Genomic DNA, 22,764 nt, shown 5'->3' on the forward strand with positions numbered 1-22,764 from the left:
TCTCCCGAGCATTCAAGAAATGTGAGTGTGGTTCGAGTCGTCACAGCCAGGACCTGATCCACCTTCTGCAGCTGTTTTAGAGCAGAGTCCAAACTGTAAAAACACCTGCTGGTTTCTGATGGACACACCTGAGGGTTCACCTGATCAGATCTTTCAGACTTTACAAACTGCTGGTTTCATCATTAAAAGTGAGACTATAAAAACCTCTGACGGGTCCTGATTGTCTGAGCAGAGTCTGATTAAAGACAAGGACTTCATGGTACAAAAGGTAAAACCTGCAGCTCAGTTTGACACCTGTCAGATCCAGAAAACAAAGACGTCCGACCTCATTAAATTATTTCCATCCCTGATTGAAAAACCAGTTCACCTGGACCATAGGAGGATTAGCTAGGATACGTAGACCCCTGATATGGGTCTGTATAACCTGGGACGGGGGGAGTTATAAAGCCAGTTCAGGATGAAACATGGCTTTGGATTTTGAGTCTCGTGCAGCTGTGACTATTCACATGTGATTTATCCAAACTCCACCTGAGCTCACCTGGATAGTGACTTCATCATCCTCTGTGTGACATCATTGTTCCTGGAGAACCACCAGGACCAACAGGCGTGTTTAGTTCAGTCACCTGGATCCCAGGAAGCCTGCCTGGGATTGGTCAATTTGTCTGCTTAACAGTGTCCTGACTGGTCAAAGGGTCAGACCAGGGTCCCAGGTGACGGCTGGTCCACAGTCGAGTCTCTGAGAGGAACTTCCTGTTTCTGAGGAGGGAAGGAGTCGTGGTAGAGCGAGCTATCCACAGACCTGAGAGAGAGAGATAGGGTGTGGGTCAGGTACAGGAGTTGTTACAACACTGGACCTGCATCTGAACAAGTGAGCTGCCTCCTACCTGCCGTGCAGTGGGTGTCCGTGGAACGTGGCAGAGTGTGGCAGTGTTTGTTTGTGACGCGATGTGGCATGGCGATGACTCGTCTCCGCCTGATAGGTCGACTGATGGATGATGCCGTGAGTTGTCCGTCTGCGCTGCAAAGCTCCTCCCCCACCTGCTAGACCTTTGAGCCCTCCATTTACATTTGTGCCAACCCCCGAGTTCACCTTTGCACCTGTTTGATTTTGGTGGGTGGAGCCGACCGTGTTCCTCAGGTACCAGTCCCTCAGACCTGCCAATCACATGTCACAGATTCAGATGACTCCCAACGGGATCACACTCTGACCAGAGCTGTTACAGGGACAAAAAGCAGGACTTTCAGATCCATTACTGATGTTTAAGAGACGGACTGACCCCCCATCCCCACTTCCTCTAAACTGAACAGAACTGAAAATGAAGGTGTCATCTGTTGATATAATCTGCTCCAATTAAAGGTCTCAACACCAAAGACCAGATCAGTGAAGTGGTTTTAAGGATAAAACTCACTAGTAATGAATAATGACTGATGACGGCGCCACTGTGGGGGGGGGTCGGGGTCTTTGTTAACGACACGTCGAGGAGGAATCGGTAGTCAAACCACTGACGCCGGTGGATATAGACAACTGCTCTACCAACTGAGCTACATGTCGCCCCATGCTATTATGAATCCTGAATGCTGCGACCGATCCGGATCGCTCCACCAATCAGGACTGGTCGTGTCCAGTAAGAGAAGCTGTTCTCAGAACCCACAGGAGTCACAGCCTGTTTATAGATTTGATCTTTTTTCTAAGCACAACATCACCTGCATCAATTTTCATTTACTGTATCAACATTTTGGACTAAAAAAGATATTCTGGGTTAATATATAAATTTAACTGTCAGTAGTTCTGGAGAACCAGATCCAGCAGATGGAGTCCAGAACCAGCAGAGACCTTCATCCTGCAGCAGTTTCTCTTTCAGCTGCAGTGACCCAGTTTCATCTCCACACCATTAAAGATTCAACAGTCAGATTTAAAAACACTATCAGATCCAAGCAGAGAGCTGAACTTTAAGTCTGGACTGGGTCTACGGGGGGGTGGGGAGGGAGGTTACAGTTCACCAAGACCTGACGGTTCACAGAACACTGTGATGTAGCAGGAAGTGTTTGGAACCCACCTTCCAGGGCAAGAGCCTTGTGGAGGCTCCTGGTGGCCTCCTCCAGCTGAGAATCCTGGTTAGGGGGCAGCTGTGGTGGTCGGGGGGGCAGCAGGTGTGGGTGGGGGTCAGGCTGGATGGTGGACGCAGGAGGATTATGGGTATTGGACTGGCTCTGCTGCATGGGGAGGAAGGGGCCACAGGATTTGGTGCGGGTTACTTTGACCCGTTGCTGGTCACCGTGGGGACCATGGTAGGTGGGCAGAGCTCCGGGGAGCTGCTGGGAGGAGTGGCCATTGTAGAGCGGCTGATGCTGTGATGTGATTGGCTGCCTGCTGTTGGGCTGGGATTGCTGTCGCTGCAGCTGCTGCTGTTTGCCCCAGACGTAGTCCAGCAGGACCTCGCTGTATCCTCCACCTCTTCCTCCCCGTCCCCGTCCTCGCCCCGCCCCACCCTCCCTCATTCCCACCTCAGTGGGTCCATTATTAATCCTGGTTCGTCCATCCAACAGCGCGTTGGAGCTCCTGAACACTCCGGTGGCGTTCGTTCCCCTGGACCCCGGCACACCATTAACCCACATTCCCCCCTGCTGCAGCCCCCCCTCCTCTGGGGGGGTGATGCGGTCCGGGAAGCCGTCGGAGCCGTTACTGCGACGGGCTGTATTAACTCTGACCAACCCCTCCCCAGCTGCTCCTGGCTCAGAGGGGCCGGAGGAGGAGGAGTCCTGAGAGCGAGGGGGAGGATGGGATGGTGGCGGGGGGAGGGGCCTGTGGATCTGATGAGTCTCTGGATAGTCAGACCTGAAAGTGGAATGAGACAGGTGAGAATACACCGGTGTGAAAAACTGGAATAAGGCAGAACCTCCACGAACCAGCTGCAAGCTGCAGCCTGCATACATGTCTGACAGAGTTAGCGAGGTCACAGTACCTTTGACCTTTGACCTCTGACCAAATTCTCTTCAGTTCATGCTCATGTCTCAAGTAATTTGTGCCAAAAATTCCCAGGAACGGGACAAATGCACGTGATGCCTCAGGCCACAGCTGTTACTGGTTCAGATGATGATGATGATGATGATGATGATACAGCCTCTTCACAGACTTCTGGACTGATGCTACACCTGCAGCATCATCATGTATTCACCTGCAGGGAACAGTGGGCTGTACCTGTTCCTTGTGGTTTTGTTCTGGTAGAAAACCTCAACTGGAGAACCAGCAGAGACCAGCGGGGGGCGACACTGAGAGGCACCTTCATCTGAGACAGAGAGAGAGACAGACATTATTTATCAGACAGTTTGACAGTAGACCTTGTAAGTCGCTTTGGATAAAGGCGTCTGCCAAATGACTAAATATACATGTAGAGAGACAGATAGGAAACACAGGGAGGGGCGGCCCAAGCCACTGTGGTTACGGAGGGGGTGGGGTCTGTGCCTTACCGTTGTCGTGTCCTGTTGAGTCTGATGTAGAGCTGCTCTCTGACCTCACGCTGTCGTCTGGAAAAACAGAAACACACAGTTTCAGAATAAAGGCAGGAACATGCAGGTTTTCCTCTTCTTCCTAGAACAATGGCCTCTCTTCTCATGAGGCTGAATGGACTCTTTCCGCAGGAAGACCAGCCGTCCTGTCTCACACACTCTGAGACTAGGTCCATACTGTCCTTTAGCAGAGTCTGTAGGATAAACACGTCGAATTTCTCTTTGGATACAAGAAGAGGGGCGCTGGTCTCAGAGCCTTCCCAGAACGACTGATAGTTTCACTCAATATACAGCATTAGCAGTATTACTACATTAACATTTTCTGACAATAATCAACACTTTAAAAGTAACTAGTTACTAGTTACTGCCATACAAGTAATATTGTAATACTGTAAAGTAATACGTGTAACTACACTTAGAAGTAGTAACTACCACTTATTTCCAAATGAAAGTTATAATGGTTATTTCCTCAGGTTACCTCCAACAGCTGCTGCTTTTCCCTTTAAACAGGCGAACTGGTGGTCAACCGCTCTACCTCCTGCACTCAGTCACCCTGTAAACACCTCAGCAGCCTCTAGTGATAAGGTACAGTGTGCTACCTGTGTGTGTGTTACCTGTGTGGCAGCCTCTGTGTACTGTCCTCTTGCCGTGGTGAGTCTGTGTTTGAATGTGTGTGTTGTGTTCAGAGTCGCTGTGTTTCCTCAGAGCTCCACTGAACAAAGTTTTCTTCGGCTTCGAACGCTGAGAGTCTTCCTCCTGTAAACACACACAGGTAACACACAGGTAACACAGTAACCAATGAGTTTTGTGAGTTCAGGTTTGATGTGGACGTTAAACACGTTTAAACTTGAGTCTGATTCATTCATTCAATTGACTTAATCTAGACTGGTCTGGACTGCTGAATTACTGAGTCCACTGTAGACCGAATTTTTTAGTGGGATCACATTTTAAGGTACCACTCTACTTTTTCTGATTCTGTCTGACATTCAAGATTCAAAAAACTTTATTAATCCCAGAGGGAAATTGTTTTGCCTTATTGCCATTGTTCTCAACACAGACAGAAAGAAAAGGAACCACAACCAGGAAAGATCCAACACAAACATAAATACACAATAACCAATAACATCTATACAGAAAAACTCAATATGTCTCCAGGCTTTTTATTTTAACTTGGTGGCTGGATAGTGTTGGGGGTAACATCGCCGACCTCCATATGGGATACTGGGGTTCAAATCCCAGCTGTGGTCTACCTTACCTTACACTTACCCTACCTTTGCTTTGTAAGTTGCTGACAAATGTAAACTTCCTTCCGGAGACAGCTCTACCAACTGAGCTACATGTCGCCCCATGCAAGACAGAGAGAATCAAACCAAAACCAGCTCCTCACCTCAGCTCTACACTTCCTGTTTCCTTGGCGGGATAACCCCCATCTCCGTCGGACACAGGGGGGCTTCTCCCCTTCTTCCAGGGGGAAGTCACTGGGCACCAACCCTGTCAGCTCCTGACCAATAAAAACATAGAAAATAAATACCTGATGTGACATCACATTAAATGAAATTAATGATTTAAAAGGAACAACACTGTAACCCTTCAAAATAAAAGTGAGTCTATAGTTACAGGGACAGACAGTTAGAATTACAAGGACCTGAAGCACTGCAATCAATGAGCACAAGGACCAGATGGATCTACACAGGTCAAGGTGTACATACTGTAGACCAGAAGAGTGAAACTGTCAGTTGACAAATCATATCTGTTCTTTCATGATGACATTACTCACAGCCTCCTGCAGACAGATGCGTCTCAGTTCGGCCAATCGCACACTCAGCAATGCCTGCAGGCCCCGCCTCTTCTCCTGCAACTCTGCCATTCGCTGATTCAACTTCCTGTCTGGACAGATCTGAGGGTCTGCACAGGTAAAGCACACACCACATGTAAGTCACAAGTAAGTTGGGACAGTGAAAACCAGACTGTGACTGTGCTCAGTTTTGCTCACCAGGTGCTGAGATGAGTTGACCTTTGACCTCCATGGCAAGTGTGTCCCATGTAACCCCTCCTCCTCCCTCCTCACTGCTGGACTCCTGTTCTCCACCCCACACACTCCAACTCACCTAGACAAGGTTGAACAGGAGAACAGAGGTGGGGTCTCAGATCATAGTAGGTTGTGTTCTGGCCCCGACCTATCGGGCCCCTGGGTTCCATTCAGTGATACAGCTCAGTTTTCTGTCATCAGCACCTCTCCAGGTGAATCAACAGCAATCTGGAAACTTTACAGACTCTCAGGCCATTCAAACATTTACATTTAGGAGACACTTTTATCCAAAGTGACTAAAGTGACAAAAGAGGTACAAGGCAAAGCCAGGTCTGGAGGTAGGCCACAAACCCTGGTCTCCCGCATGGAGGGCAGCATCTTACCACTACACTATCCAGCCGCATTCAAACATCAGCAACTATTTGTGTCAGAACACCTGTTCCTCACCTTGTGACTGGGTTCATAAGAGCTCCAGTAGTTCACTCCTGTGGCCATCCAACAGCCTGAACCCAACCACAGGACTGGTTCCAGACCAGATCACTGTTAGTTGGTGGTGCAGCTGCAGGTCCTTGATTGTCCTGTAGAGGGAGGTAATCTACAGAGCTGCAGACCTGAGAAGATAAAAAGGACGGAAGAAGATAGAGTGAGTAAAACCTCCTCTCAGGTTTCCCGGTTTTCTGTTGGATTCTGAACAAAACCTTTTGAAAACACTACATTTCCAACCACAGACGAGTTTTATTCCACTGAGGTTTTAGATCTGTACGTGAAAGCTTGGGTCATGATATTTCTGTGGGCCAAGCTGGGACAGGCTACTGAGTATGTGCACTGGGGCGCACACATCCACAGATAACTGACTACTACTACTTCAATAATGATAATAAAAATAATAATAATTATTATAATAACAGACTTGTTGGAGCTGCCCATATACGACAGCCCCACCCTGGGGTTTCAGTGTCACATGACAGACCAGAAAGAAACTTTGACCTCCTGGTTATAGACAACTCTAAAATTCCTACTGCAAAATTCCTAGAGCTTCCTATATGAATAAGATGTGATGAAATATAATAATGTTCTGGGGATGGTCCTGGTTTTGTTTTGTCACTTCTTTGTACTGTTCACTTTGAACACCGCAGCTCTTGGCTCTTGTTTTTTGGGTCAGTGTGGGTTGGTTGAAAGACACGGTTTAGCTAGAAGATCTGTTTTACAGCCTAGAGCAGAACCTGAAGGTTTGGATACACATGGATCCAGTTGCTTTAATCCATCAGTGCTTATCAGAACTAAATATTAGTTACTTTACTTTTTGTCTTTTGAGATGTCAAATGATCTTCCTACAGAAGAAAACAGATTATTTTTTTCTGAAATATGATGAAGAGCAGCTTCACTGGTTCACTGGCTATTTCCTGATCAGCCAGAACAAGCAGAACTCCAACAGTTGTACACGAAGTTTAAAAAAAAAGTTCTTACAACAATCAGTGCAACCGATTATTGACTGCAGGGTTAGGGTTAGGCACACTGAGAACCGGACAAGAGCTCAAGAGGAAACAGGAAAAGGAAGCGAGTTAAATCAGAGTGTTTGGAAAAGTTACATAAGCCAGAGAGAAGTGATCAGTGACACTAACACAAACACTTATTTTATCAGTTCGCTGGCTGTCACCGTACATGAGCAAAAACAGCTTCAGATTGGATAAAAACTCTGCATCCAGACCAGGACCTGTCTCAGAATTACTCTCGTAGCGGAACTTCAGTTTATGCAGGACTGCACCTGGTCCTGAGTAACATGTAGTTGGCTCTCAGGCCCCGAGGTGTCCTTTGTTTCAACTGCATCATCCCTCTTCACAGCCTGTGTTCTTCTTGTTGAAGCAGCAGCTGCATCCTGATTGTGATCTGCTCAGAAACCTACTGCATTCTGTCCAAACACGTCTCCTCCCAAACAACAACAACAAACATGAGTCAGTGTGAGACTTTCTCTTAGTGTCCACACCTAAATGTGTATGTGTTTTGTGTTCGGGTTCAGATGGAGGCAGCAGCAGAACTTCAGTTCTCCTGATCCTGTTCTCTCCTGGTCTTTATAACTCTGTATTTCACGATTCAGGATTTTGAGGGATGAGTTCTCAGTAACACACCGCTGCAGGCTGACATGCTCATATTATGGTAATAATCCGAACCCAGGGTGCCTGAAGCAAGTCCTGATTTTCTGGATGTAAAGACGAGGACAGAAGAGGAAGCTGCAGGGGATTAGCTGTGAAACCGACTTCAGGTGAAGCTGCAGCATTAGTTCCTGTACGTCTCCCTCGTTGCTTTACAGAAATCATCAACTGGCTCTTAATAGAGACTTGATTCTACACCAACACCATCAACATCACCTCCAACCCCAACGCCAATACCATCAACAACAACACCAATACCATCAACAACGACACCATCAACAACAACAATAACACCAATACCATTAACAACAACACCAACACCACCAATACCATCAACAACGACACCAACAACAACAGCATCAACACCAACACCAATACCATCAACAACAACAACACCATCAACACCACCAACAACACCATCAACAACAACAACACCAATGCCATCAACACCACCTTCAACACCAACACCACCAATACTATCAACACCACCAACAACAACGGCATCAACACCAACACCAATACCATCAACAACAACAACACCAATACCCATCAACAACAACAACACCAATACTATCAACAACAACAACACCAATACTATCAACACCACCAACAACAACGGCATCAACACCAACACCAATACCATCAACAACAACAACACCAATACCATCAACACCACCAACAACAACGCCATCAACACCAATACCATCAACAACAACACCACCAATACCATCAACAACAACAACACCAATGCCATCAACACCACCTTCAACACCAACACCACCAATACCATCAACACCAACAACAACACCAATACCATCAACAACAACACCAATACCATCAACAACAACAACAACACCAATACCATCAACAACAACAACACCAATACTATCAACAACAACAACACCAATACTATCAACAACAACACCAATACCATCAACAACACGAACACCACTAATACCATTAACACCACCTCCAACACCAACACCAACACCACCAATACCATCAACACCAACAACATCAACACCAACAACACCACCAATACCATCAACACCAACACCATCAACAACAACACCAACACCATCAATACCATCAACACCACCTCCAAAGCCAACACCACCATTACCAACAACACCACCTCCAACACCAACACCACCAATACCATCAACACCAACAACAACACCACCAATACCATCAACAACAAAACAACAACACCAACAACACCAATACCATCAACAACAACAACACCACCAATACCATCAACAACAACACCAACACCACCAATACCATCAACACCACCACCAACACCAACACCACCAACACCATCAACAACAACAACAACACCAGCGTGAGGACACTCATTGACATAATTCACTCCCTAGCTCTCTGCTGTTGGCCAAGTTAATCTACTCTGTTTGAATTTTTAATAAATCCTGTGTTGATGGTTGGGATTAGGGTGTTGTGATGTGATCACAACTAACTGCCCCGCCCTAAACTTTACCCTAAAACCTAGTCTTAACCCTGAAACTGCTCTTTAAACACCCTTCTCTTTGTGAGGACCGGCTAAGATGTCCCCACTTTGTAAAAATGTCCTCAGTCTAATGGTTAAAAAAAAAATCATGCTGGACCTTACAATGATACAATGATACAATGATAGCCACACACACACACACACACACACACACACACACACACATTCCTGTGTCCTGCTGAGTCAAGTTCAGACCTGCAGCTTCTCCTCAGACTTTCACCGTGAGCAGTTTCAAGCATCAATAGCCTCAGATACTGATACTGATCCTGATCAGATACTGATCCTGATCAGATACTGATAATGATCAGATACTGATACTGACCTGATACTGACCTGATACTGATCAGATACTGATAATGATCAGATACTGATCCTGACCTGATACTGATAATGATCAGATACTGATCCTGATCAGATACTGATAATGATCAGATACTGATAATGATCAGATACATGCAAACTGAGTATTTAGGTTTGTTTTATCAGAGACGTGAATAATTCACAGACTACATTTGACCTTGTTGCCCCTCAGGTGGCTGAACAGCTGATCTCACAGTGCTGATGAAAACTGTTGGGTCACAGGTTCCCTCAGGTAAAACGAGGAGACCTTCAGGCAGCAGCAGCAGAACGAAGAGATTGTGGATCTACCTGACGTGAAGACGAGGTCTCAGCCCACCCCACCACGTGGACTTAAAACCTGCACACTCAGGTCTTAGACGTCAGTAAGGCTCCAAGTTCTTACCATGAAAACAAATCCAGAATGTAGATATTCAACAGGCTGCTGGGACTAGGGGTGCTCTAAAACCACCAAAACCTAACAACCAACAACAGACACCTTCAGCCTCGGGGTGTGGGGGTCATTCCCAGTCCCGTTTTCTCAGGTACTGATATTAATAATAAATAATCTACAGGAACCAGAGTCTGGGACCAGTGACGTCACAAAGCCACGGACTGAGAACCGATTCAGATGGGGGGGGGGGGGGGCACCAACACAGCAACATGAACTAGTTTAAATACCTGAACCATCCTCGGTCCCACAGGGGAACAGGTCCGGTCCTCGGGACGCTTCAGTCCGGACTCAAAACTCAACGTCCGGAATAAAAATGGAAGAAATCCGGAGTAGGAACGGCTTCAGTCTCTGAACCGAGCTTGAGACGGTTTGAGCGACTCCGTGGGTTTTTGAGTCTCTGCAGACCGAGTCACCGTCAAGATACCTGCAGATACTGCGTCCGCTTAGCCGCTTCAAAATAAAAGTCCAGTATCAAAATAAAAGCCCCGCAGGAAGCTCGCTGATCAGGAGCAGGAATTTTTTATCAATTTTATTTTTCTTCCGTTTAACAAACTAAAATAAGAACACGACGACGACACTGCTTCAATTTAATGTCAGTTCCTCAGTGTTAGGATGTAAAGTTTGAGTGTCAGTATGAACTGAATTTATTTCAGAACCGGGTGCAGATTCAATTTAAAGTAGAAATTCTTCACAGTCAGGAAAACTTTTATTTTTTAGTTTTATTTGATTGAACGTAGAAATAATAAAAAACCTATCTGAGTCTGATTCTCAGCTTGTTTCATGGATGACAGGGTTACCGTGAATTATTCATTCCGTCATCATCATTTTCATCATTTTCATTGAGTCATTTGGCAGACGCTTTGATCCGGGGAGACTTACAGCAAGGTACACGGCAAGAAAAAGAAATATAAAATATTGGTTTGACGTGGTCGTTCTATTCCCGCCCTTTATATAAAAACAAATACTGTTTCTATCTCACTCTACTGGGATTCTACTGATTCTACTGGTCCTTGTATCACATCCTCTGTTCTACCACAGTAGAACCGAGACAGAAACAGGCAGTAAATAAAGATCACAGCTAAAATCTGAGTCCTCATATTTAAAACTGATCCGATCCGAAAGATAAAAACTGAACTCTTATTTTGGAATTATGACTGACAAACTCTGCTTCCTGTTACATTATAGCTCCTTACATTAACAGCCCCCCACCACTTACATTAGCAGAACAAAAGATGACCCCCACCCCTCCCCTATTTGTGTGTTTTCAGCAGCTCAGCGCGACCCAAACTGGGAACTGTAAAACCATCATGCTGGGACCAGTTCAGACCAGAGTCTGGAAAATATTCCTGACGTTTGTGCAAAATATTCGGAGGAAAATCAGAAAAACGAGCAACTGTGTCGCCACAAATACTGAAACCAAGTTCAGGCATGGAACAGGGCTACAGAACACAGGCCCTGGGGCAGGGGGCCTATCATGAGTCCAGGTCCAGGTTTGATACACTAAGAAGTTTGAGGACATGATGGTGTCTGAGTAATTAGGTACTTTAAAAGAGTAAAACCTGTAAACCTGTTCACAGGCTGCACCAGTAAAACCAGCAGCTGATTCACACAATTCAATTCAGGATGAGAGAGAGATCTGAACCCAACAGGCCAGAATCAGGTGTGTAATCAGCCTGACGTTGGGATTTCACACAGACGTTGATAAAACTGACTCTTCCAGGTACACTGGATCCTACATTTCCCATCATGCACCTAGTGGTAAACAGAACAGGCCAAGATGTTCAGAGAATACTGAGTATACTAAGTTCTGACAGTAAATACACAGAACACTCCAGTTCCAGTGGTGCGGTGTGGAAACAGGGATCCAGTGATGCTGTTTGCAGTGATGTGATTGATCTGCTGTCTACAGCTGCTTTATGCTGTTGATGAACTTCCACCGTCTGTCTCTCTCTCCTCTCTGTCGTCTGTATCTCTCCTCTCTGTCGTCTGTCTCTCTCTCCTCTGTCGTCTGTGTCTCTCCTCTCTGTCGTCGTCTCTCTCCTCTCTGTCGTCTGTCTCTCTCCTCTCTGTCGTCTGTCTCTCTCTCCTCTCTGTCGTCTGTGTCTCTCCTCTCTGTCGTCTGTCTCTCTCTCCTCTCTGTCGTCTGTATCTCTCCTCTCTGTCGTCTGTATCTCTCTCCTCTCTGTCGTCTGTCTCTCTCTCCTCTCTGTCGTCTGTATCTCTCTTTTCTCTGTCGTCTGTCTCTCTCCTCTCTGTCGTCTGTCTCTCTCTCCTCTCTGTCGTCTGTCTCTCTCCTCTCTGTCGTCTGTCTCTCTCTCCTCTCCGTCGTCTGTATCTCTCCTCTCTGTCGTCTCTCTCCTCTCTGTATCTCTCTCTCCTCTGTCGTCTGTATCTCTCTCTCCTCTGTCGTCTGTCTCTCTCCTCTCTGTCGTCTGTCTCTCTCTCCTCTCTGTCGTCTGTCTCTCTCCTCTCTGTCGTCTGTCTCTCTCCTCTCTGTCGTCTGTATCTCTCTCCTCTCTGTCGTCTGTATCTCTCTCCTCTCTGTCGTCTGTCTCTCTCTCCTCTGTCGTCTGTATCTCTCTCCTCTCTGTCGTCTGTCTCTCTCTCCTCTGTCGTCTGTATCTCTCCCTCTCTCCTCTGTCGTCTGTATCTCTCTCCTCTCTGTCGTCTGTCTCTCTCTCCTCTGTCGTCTGTCTCTCTCTCCTCTGTCGTCTGTCTCTCTCTCCTCTCTGTCGTCTGTCTCTCTCTCCTCTGTCGTCTGTATCTCTCTCCTCTCTGTCGTCTGTCTCTCTCTCCTCTGTCGTCTGTATCTCTCTCCTCTCTGTCGTCTGTATCTCTCTCCTCTGTCGTCTGTATCTCTCCCTCTCTCCTCTGTCGTCTGTATCTCTCCTCTCTGTCGTCTGTGTCTCTCCCTCTCCCTCTCTGTCGTCTGTATCTCTCTCCTCTCTGTCGTCTGTATCTCTCTCCTTTCTGTCGTCTGTCTCTCTCCTCTCTGTCGTCTGTCTCTCTCTCCTCTCTGTCGTCTGTATCTCTCTCCTCTCTGTCGTCTCTCTCTCTCTCCTTTCTGTCGTCTGTCTCTCTCCTCTCTGTCGTCTGTATCTCTCTCCTTTCTGTCGTCTGTCTCTCTCCTCTCTGTCGTCTGTATCTCTCTCCTCTCTGTCGTCTGTCTCTCTCCTCTCTGTCGTCTGTATCTCTCTCCTTTCTGTCGTCTGTCTCTCTCCTCTCTGTCGTCTGTCTCTCTCTCCTCTCTGTCGTCTGTATCTCTCTCCTCTCTGTCGTCTGTATCTCTCTCCTTTCTGTCGTCTGTCTCTCTCTCCTCTCTGTCGTCTGTATCTCTCCTCTCTGTCGTCTGTCTCTCTCCTCTCTGTCGTCTGTATCTCTCTCCTCTCTGTCGTCTGTATCTCTCTCCTCTCTGTCGTCTGTCTCTCTCTCCTCTCTGTCGTCTGTATCTCTCTCTCTGTCGTCTGTCTCTCTCTCCTCTCTGTCGTCTGTCTCTCTCTCCTCTCTGTCGTCTGTATCTCTCTCCTCTCTGTCGTCTCTCTCTCTCTCCTCTCTGTCGTCTGTATCTCTCTCCTCTCTGTCGTCTGTATCTCTCTCTCTTTCTCTGTCGTCTGTATCTCTCTCCTCTCTGTCGTCTGTATCTCTCTCCTCTCTGTCGTCTGTCTCTCTCTCTCTCTCCTCTCTGTCGTCTGTCTCTCTCTCCTCTCTGTCGTCTGTCTCTCTCTCCTCTCTGTCGTCTGTCTCTCTCTCCTCTGTCGTCTGTATCTCTCCTCTCTGTCGTCTGTATCTCTCTCCTTTCTGTCGTCTGTCTCTCTCTCCTCTCTGTCGTCTGTATCTCTCCTCTCTGTCGTCTGTCTCTCTCTCCTTTCTGTCGTCTGTCTCTCTCTCCTCTCTGTCGTCTGTATCTCTCTTTTCTCTGTCGTCTGTATCTCTCTCCTCTCTGTCGTCTGTCTCTCTCTCCTTTCTGTCGTCTGTCTCTCTCTCCTCTCTGTCGTCTGTATCTCTCTTTTCTCTGTCGTCTGTATCTCTCTCCTCTCTGTCGTCTGTATCTCTCTCCTCTCTGTCGTCTGTCTCTCTCTCCTCTCTGTCGTCTGTATCTCTCTCCTCTCCGTCGTCTGTATCTCTCTCCTCTCCGTCGTCTCTCTCTCTCTCCTCTCCGTCGTCTGTATCTCTCTCCTCTCTGTCGTCTGTATCTCTCTCCTCTCTGTCGTCTGTATCTCTCTCCTCTCTGTCGTCTGTATCTCTCTCCTCTCTGTCTTCTATTTCTCTCTCCTCTCTTTTATTTCTCTCTCCTCTCTGTTATCGCCTCTTTCTTTATTAATTTCTTTCCAACCTCAAACTTTCTCTCATCTACTGTTGAGTCGCTAAATTTGCCGCCTGTGATCCACAGAATCGATTGGCTAAGTGAAGTCACGTAATATTTGCTTAACTCGCATTCGCGTCCACTAAATAACTACCGTAAAGGTCACAATAGCTGTGCCGATTAAAATTAAGGTGTCCCGCTAGATTTGGGATCAAACCGTTCGGTTTGGTCTGTAGCTCCGGGTCCGTATGGGACAGCTTCTGGGTCCAGATCCGGACTGCAGTCCGCCTGTTAGTGACCGCTGGTATAAAGCATCAGTGTCAACATCAACATCATGAGCCATAGGACGTTTTCCACTGTTCTCTGCTGTACCTGTACCTTACTCTTGAGAGGAGGTGGTAGTCAAAGATTGTCTATTGCAGGTTGGGGGTATCACTCTGTTACACCTCTGAGCAATGTGAGATGACTGGGAGTCTCTGTAAAGTACTTTAATCCATGAGCTGATCTGTCATCACTTTCAGAATCTCCCTGTTCAAATGTCAATATTATGTATTAAATCAAGACAAACTCTGTCTATAAATTGCTTTCTTCTGCTGAACTCTCCTGGTTCTCACATTTCCTCTGGTTTTTGCCCAGATCACAGCAAGTCAATAAAGCAAATTTAAAAACACACAAAAATCACACAACTGAGGGGGTGGGGTGGGGGGATTAAATGAAAACAGATTTAAATGAGGGGGTGAACAGAAGGTCAGAGCTGAATATAAAATTTAGTTTTTAATTAACAAAGGAGTGGCTCTGCAAGTAGTGACCACAGACCACTTCTCAGTTCCTATGCTCTCTGGCTGATGTTTTGGTCATTTTTGAATGCTAGTGGTAGCATGAGTCTACAACCCACACAAGTGGTTCAGGTAGTGCAGCTCATCCAGGATGGCACATCAATACGAGCTGTGGCAAGAAGGTTTGCTGTGTCTGTCAGCGTAGTGTCCAGAGCATAGAGGCCTTATCAGGAGATAGGCCAGTACATCCGGAGACGTAGAGGAGGCCGTAGGAGAGCAACAACCCATCAGCAGGACCGCTACCTCCGCCTTTGTGCAAGGAGGAACAGGAGGAGCACTGCCAGAGCCCTGCAAAATTACCTCCGCAGGCCACAAATGTGCATGTGTCTGCTCGAACGGTCAGAAACAGACTCCATGAGGGTGGTATGAGGGCCCGACGTCCACATGTGGGGGTTGTGCTTACAGCCCAACACCGTGCAGGACGTTTGGCATTTGCCAGAGAACACCAAGATTGGCAAATAGACCACTGGCGCCCTGTGCTCTTTACAGATGAAAGCAGGTTCACACTGAGCACATGACTGACAGTCAAGACAATGCTAGACCTCATGTGGCTGGAGTGTGTCAGCAGTTCCTGCAAGTCGAAGGCATTGATGCTATGGACTGGCCCGTCCGTTCCCCACACCTGAATCCAATTGAGCACATCTGGGACATCATGTCTCGCTCCATCCACCAACACCACGTTCACCACAGACTGTCCAGGAGTTGTTGAATGCTTTAGTCCAGGTCTGGGAGGAGATCCCTCAGGAGACCACCGCCACCTCATCGGGAGCATGGCGAGGCGTTGTAGGGAGGTCATACAGGCACGTGGAGGCCACACACACTACTGAGCCTCATTTTGACTTGACATTACATCAAAGTTGGATGAGCCTGTAGTGTGTTTTTCCACAATTTTGAGTGTGACTCCAAATCCAGACCTCCATGGGTTAATACATTTAGTTTCCATTGATAATTTTTGTGTGATTTTGTAGTCAGCACATTCAACTATGAAAACAAAGTATTTAATAAGAATATTTAATTCAGTCAGATCTAGGTTGTGTTATTCTAGTGTTCCCTGTTTTTTTTTTTTTTTTGAAAAGTGTATTTTCTTCCCTTAAAAAGTCTAATTTCTCTGCTGTCACGCTCCAACATTAGTTTTTTTAATTTTTAACTAAAGGTTCAGTTTGTGACAGTAACTGCTCAGAAATCAGGTTTTTGAATCTGTTCATGAATTAAACTGAACATTTCTGCAGAAACCTGATTAATGAGATATGAGAAACAAACATGGACTCAAACCTTCATGTTATCAACAGCATGTTCAACAATGGTAAAAATACTTAGATTCTATCAGGAAGTCAGAGAAATGACTTTATTACTTCAGTACTGATACTTTTCTACTTAGTTTAATTTGAGTAACGAAATTGTAGAAGTGATTCTATTTGTAGTGTAGTACTTTCTCAGCCAAGTACTTGTACTTTTACTGGAGTTTGTGAACATCTCAGTGTGACCACACACAGCTGAGTACTGCGTCTGTAGTGTTGCAGTAATTATACACAAAACAACATGAAAAGGTCCTCACAATGATGGTAAAGAGCTAAAATGTTTTCCCCACAGCCATAGAGAGATGTAAACACACACACACATTCATGTGCAGTAATGTTTATATAGACTAATATGAGGTCTTTAGTATGACTGTGAGGACATTTCTACACTATGTCTGGTCCTAAGGTCTGTCCGAGGGTCCTTAGAACCAGACCTGGCTTCAAGGTTCTAGTCAGAACCAGGTTCTGGGGAGGGGGGCTGAGGGTTGGGGGTCCATGCATGGATGGGAGAACAGTGTGTGTGTGTGTGTGTGTGTGTGTGTGTAGATGAATGTAGGTCAGGCAGCAGATTCTCTGCCCGGCAACAATGAAGAAAATCCCAACTCTGCATCCTCACACTCGATTGGCTGAGAGCTCCAGCCAGTCAACCAATAACCTTTCAACCCCAGGGGCACTTTGTTAGTGTGTGTGTGTGTGTGTGTGTGTGTGTGTGTGTGTGTGTGTGTGTGTGTGTGTGTGTGTGTGTGTGTGTGTGTGTGTGTGTGTAAGTGTGTGTGTTTGTTAGACTTTCACACACAAACCTCAGTTAAGTGGGCGGACCCTCAGAAACAGGTAGAGGTCACAGTCTGTGTCCTGAACTAGTTTCTTTACAACTACAATTCCCAGGGTGCACTGCAGCACGATCTTCCAATCAGAGAGCAGCAAACTGTGTTGCCGTGCAGCTGCAGGCAGATGGACAAGTTCTCATGTTTGGATAAAATCTGGTTCTGACTGTCATGTGACTGTGATGTCACAGCTTCAGGTGACAGTATGTCCATACAACTGCTGCTGAGCATTATGGGTACTGTAGTATTTTGTACAACTGATTTAAAAGGGGGAAGGAGACACAAGTCTGCAAAAATCTCTTGGATCTGACTGGTTGTACTGGTTCTCAGCAGTGAGCCTCACTGGTCTGTTCTGTCTAACCGAGAGCACCGTGTGGAACACGTCTGTCTGTTTAAAGGTTCCTCCAAGGTGCACAGTTTAACACGATGCAGAAACAGACAGAAACGTTCAGTGCGTGTGTCGATACGATAGAACACGTGTTCATCTCAGAAGGGAACCTCAGGAACACGTGGAACAAACGTCCACCTCGACTCATGGTGAAAGTGTGGTGTGACTTTACTCTGCTATGTGTAACTGGTAAATGCAGTGTCTTTACTCTGCTACAAGTTTCTGATAACTGCAGTTACTCTGCTCTGCTATATGTAACTCATAACTGCAGTTACTCTGCTCTGCTATATGTAACTCATAACTGCAGTTACTCTGCTCTGCTATATGTAACTCATAACTGCAGTTACTCTGCTCTGCTATATGTAACTCATAACTGCAGTTACTCTGCTCTGCTATATGTAACTCATAACTGCAGTTACTCTGCTCTGCTATATGTAACTCATAACTGCAGTTACTCTGCTCTGCTATATGTAACTCATAACTGCAGTTACTCTGCTCTGCTATATGTAACTCATAACTGCAGTTACTCTGCTCTGCTATATGTAACTCATAACTGCAGTTACTCTGCTCTGCTATATGTAACTCATAACTGCAGTTACTTTACTCTGCTATATGTAACTCATAACTGCAGTTACTTTACTCTGCTATGAGTTTCTGATAACTGCAGTTACTTTACTCTGCTACATGTAACTCATAACTGCAGTTACTTTACTCTGCTATGAGTTTCTGATAACTGCAGTTACTTTACTCTGCTATGAGTTTCTAATAACTGCAGTTACTCTACTCTGCTACATGTAACTCATAACTGCAGTTACTCTACTCTGCTACATGTAACTCATAACTGCAGTTACTCTACTCTGCTACAAGTTTCTGATAACTGCAGTTACTTTACTCTGCTATGAGTTTCTGATAACTGCAGTTACTCTACTCTGCTACATGTAACTCATAACTGCAGTTACTTTACTCTGCTACGGGTTTCTGATAACGGCAGTTACTTTACTCTGCTACATGTAACTGATAACTGCAGTTACTTTACTCTGCTACATGTAACTCATAACTGCAGTTACTTTACTCTGCTATGAGTTTCTGATAACTGCAGTTACTCTACTCTGCTACATGTAACTCATAACTGCAGTTACTTTACTCTGCTACGGGTTTCTGATAACGGCAGTTACTTTACTCTGCTACATGTAACTGATAACTGCAGTTACTTTACTCTGCTACATGTAACTCATAACTGCAGTTACTCTACTCTGCTACATGTAACTCATAACTGCAGTTACTTTACTCTGCTACATGTAACTCATAACTGCAGTTACTCTACTCTGCTACATGTAACTCATAACTGCAGTTACTCTACTCTGCTACATGTAACTCATAACTGCAGTTACTCTACTCTGCTACATGTAACTCATAACTGCAGTTACTTTACTCTGCTACGGGTTTCTGATAACGGCAGTTACTTTACTCTGCTACATGTAACTGATAACTGCAGTTACTTTACTCTGCTACATGTAACTCATAACTGCAGTTACTCTACTCTGCTACATGTAACTCATAACTGCAGTTACTTTACTCTGCTACATGTAACTCATAACTGCAGTTACTCTACTCTGCTACATGTAACTCATAACTGCAGTTACTCTACTCTGCTACATGTAACTCATAACTGCAGTTACTTTACTCTGCTACGGGTTTCTGATAACGGCAGTTACTTTACTCTGCTACATGTAACTCATAACTGCAGTTACTTTACTCTGCTATGAGTTTCTAATAACTGCAGTTACTCTACTCTGCTACATGTAACTCATAACTGCAGTTACTCTACTCTGCTACATGTAACTCATAACTGCAGTTACTCTACTCTGCTACAAGTTTCTGATAACTGCAGTTACTTTACTCTGCTATGAGTTTCTGATAACTGCAGTTACTCTACTCTGCTACATGTAACTCATAACTGCAGTTACTTTACTCTGCTACGGGTTTCTGATAACGGCAGTTACTTTACTCTGCTACATGTAACTGATAACTGCAGTTACTTTACTCTGCTACATGTAACTGATAACTGCAGTTACTTTACTCTGCTACGGGTTTCTGATAACGGCAGTTACTTTACTCTGCTACATGTAACTGATAACTGCAGTTACTTTACTCTACTACGAGTTTCTGATAACGGCAGTTACTTTACTCTACTACGAGTTTCTGATAACGGCAGTTACTTTACTCTGCTACATGTAACTGATAACTGCAGTTACTTTACTCTGCTACGAGTTTCTGATAACGGCAGTTACTTTACTCTGCTACAAAGTAATCAGAGTTTATTGACATTATTAAATTTAGAACAGTGAATAAAGTGATCAAACATTAATGATCAATAATTAGAATCAATAATATCCGAGCAGACATTCTGCAGAATAAGTACTTTACTTTTGGTACTTTAAGTATTTTTTACTTGTCCATGTAGCTCTTGTGGACTTGTTACCTTCTAACGACTGTATGTCCCACCATCCTCAGCTGCTGTTGCCATGGAGAGAACCACAGTCAGAGGTGGGAATATGGCAGTAGAAACAACAGTGAAGCTCTGTGATTGGCTGGTTGTCAGTGAAATGCATCTTGGGAGTTGTAGTGTGAGGTCTGACATTGTTAATTTTACAACTTTACCTGTATAAACCTGAACTCCAGAATCAGCAGCTTAGAGATGGATCAGGTGACTCTGAACCATCTTTAAGTTCTGCTGCTATAGGTTAGTCTGCTGAGGGAACTCTACTGATACACTGAGCTCCTCTCTTCTCCTGGTGCTGCTCGGTGGGGTTGTTGGGTTTTCTATATTATATTTTAAACACTGTAAAGTGCCTTGACATGACTTCTGCTGTGATTTGGTGATATACAAATAAAACTGAACTGAACTGGACAGATGTGGAGATTTTGTCTTCATTTCTGGACCATCAACAGCAGACAACAGTCTGTGAGATGCTCAGGACCTGGTGGGAGTCCCATAAGACTGAGTCTCCACACTGAGACAAACATTAAACTACATTTATTCCAACGTTTCCACAAACTTCATCATCAGGTTTGGGGACTTTGTTGATCCCAGACAATTTCCTGATCTGGACGGGACTGGTGCAGTTATTGGTCATTAATGTTTGATCACTTTATTCAGCGTTTGATCAAATGTAATAATGATAATAATAATAATAATGATTAAATAACATTGTACTGATGAATTTATCAATAAACAATCAGATTACTTCGTTACTCTGACTCTGAAAAGTAACTGTAGTTATCAGTTGCATGTTAAAGAGACAGATCAGGAACCAGGTGATTCTCTTTGAATTAGTTAGTGAAGACACGATCACACTTAGTGATCATGGTTTTTTTCTGAGCAGCTGCAGAATCTCTCCACCTTCTGCCAACAGTGAATTCTCAGTGGAAAAAATCAGGTGTGATGAAGTTTTCATTACAGAAAAATCCCATTTAGTTCTTTTTAATTAGAGTGTAACTGAGCTCAGACTTTTACAAACAGCTATCTCACACACGCCCAGGCACGTGTCTGGGTGGAGGCTCCATGAACCTTTTCTCATTTTAAACTTCATCTCGTCATAAACACATTTTTTTTCCAACTGTTGAACGGAGGCATATAGACCAAACTGCAGTCAGATTCTGGCCGATTCTCGTTGCCCTACATTTCGCATTTTACTGTGGCAACAACGCAGCAGCTGAAATAAAACACCCACTCTGCTCGTTCATGAACCCATGTGCGTGTTGATTCTGCGCAGAATCAAACAGAAGCTCTGTGACTTTAATAAAAACTGTTCAGCTCTGTTTTAATCTCAGCGCTGTAGCTGCAGAACCGAGCAGCCTTAAATTGCCCAACTTTCAAATGGAGTCTGGCCTGCGGTTACCTCTACGCGGGACGGACCAGTTTGTTGACGTCCTACCTGGATCAGGTGCACGTTTCCCTCCGCACACTTCAGTCGAACCGACGGCTCCTCCTCATCCAGAATCCAGACCCGCGGCTGCGATCAGCTGATTGTCTTCCCCTGCGGCTCGCGCTCAGACGTGATCGATGATTCTATTGTTTGATTGATTGATGACGCGCAGCCGCTGATCGATCATCTTCATCCTCTTCATCCTCTTCATCGATGCAGTTTCCTGCCTGCGCTCCATCAGCACCACGAGGCGCGCTCACGGCACACCACACCGCGGGCACACGCACGTTCACACCCTTGTCCGTGCGCGTTCACGGAGTGAACAGAGAGATTCGTGATGGATAATCACACCGGGGTTTATTGATCCCGAAGTTTCCTCATTTGATCCAAATTTACTCATTTAGAACCGGAACCAGGATCGGGATCAGAACCACAGGGAAACCTGTGCTTCGGCCTGATTCAGGGGTTCAAGTTTCTCACGTTTGTTTCCAATCATAAAGAAATCAGGGAAACCACGTCCAGAAAAACTAAAACATGAAAATCTGTTCATCCGGGTTTATGAACCTGGACCTGAACCTGGTTCTGACTACAGTTTCTGATCAGAGGTGATCTGACTCAGATTTAATGTATGTGGATCATATTCCGATGAAGGGTGAAAGATGGAGCTGCTCAGTGCTGCATTTGGGGGGGGTCTACAGGAGGACGGAGGATCTGTGTCAGGGTCCAAAGTCGACTTCACCAGAGGAAATACAGTTTATCACAAGATCTAATGCGCCGCTAAACCTCAGAAACCTGCAAACGCTCTCTAAACTTCCGGATCAACAGTACAGAGGAAGACCTGAAGGAACCAGCAGCCCGGGACCTGCGTCCAGACTTCAGACCAGAACTCAACTAAATCCAAGTTTGTCCAGATACGTCGGACATCTTTAAATAAGAATGGTGGAAATTCCTACAGAGTCCAGATTGATAAAGGTTCAGATTATTCAGGATGAAGCGCTGAAGAAAAAGCAGCAAGGTGCAGTTGAACATGTGGTTAGGGTTAGGGATGGATTATTATTGAAAAAACACAGAGACAACAGGAAGTGGAACTGACACCGCCGGTAGAAAAACTCTCTAAAAATCTTTATTGTTCCAGAGAATATTCACAAACATTTGTCACGTGGCCAATGAGTGAGGAACCCG

General features: G+C 45.4%; 1 protein-coding gene across 3 annotated transcripts; it reads right to left on the bottom strand.

The window, feature by feature from the left end:
* Positions 1 to 538: 538 nt before the first annotated feature.
* On the bottom strand, positions 539 to 21,807 carry si:ch211-169p10.1 (coiled-coil domain-containing protein 120). 3 transcript variants are annotated; one of them, XM_026367685.1, is made up of 11 exons: positions 21,592 to 21,807; positions 5,984 to 6,147; positions 5,501 to 5,615; positions 5,285 to 5,412; positions 4,895 to 5,008; positions 4,122 to 4,263; positions 3,469 to 3,525; positions 3,200 to 3,287; positions 2,058 to 2,836; positions 885 to 1,155; positions 539 to 799 (listed from the first exon to the last, which is right to left on the bottom strand). In XM_026367685.1, the coding sequence occupies exons 2-11, from the start codon at positions 6,029 to 6,031 to the stop codon at positions 694 to 696; spliced, it is 1,848 nt and encodes a 615-aa protein (XP_026223470.1). In that variant the 5' UTR covers positions 6,032 to 6,147; positions 21,592 to 21,807; the 3' UTR covers positions 539 to 693. The 3 variants fall into 3 exon arrangements, with proteins under 3 accessions (XP_026223470.1, XP_026223469.1, XP_026223471.1); XM_026367684.1 differs by lacking the exon at positions 21,592 to 21,807 and adding an exon at positions 10,232 to 10,426; XM_026367686.1 differs by lacking the exon at positions 21,592 to 21,807 and adding an exon at positions 7,199 to 7,913.
* Between the last annotated feature and the right edge of the window lie 957 nt (positions 21,808 to 22,764).

The sequence above is a fragment of the Anabas testudineus genome, chromosome 7 (assembly GCF_900324465.2).
Source record: "Anabas testudineus chromosome 7, fAnaTes1.2, whole genome shotgun sequence".
In the NCBI taxonomy this organism is placed as follows: Eukaryota; Metazoa; Chordata; class Actinopteri; order Anabantiformes; family Anabantidae; genus Anabas; species Anabas testudineus.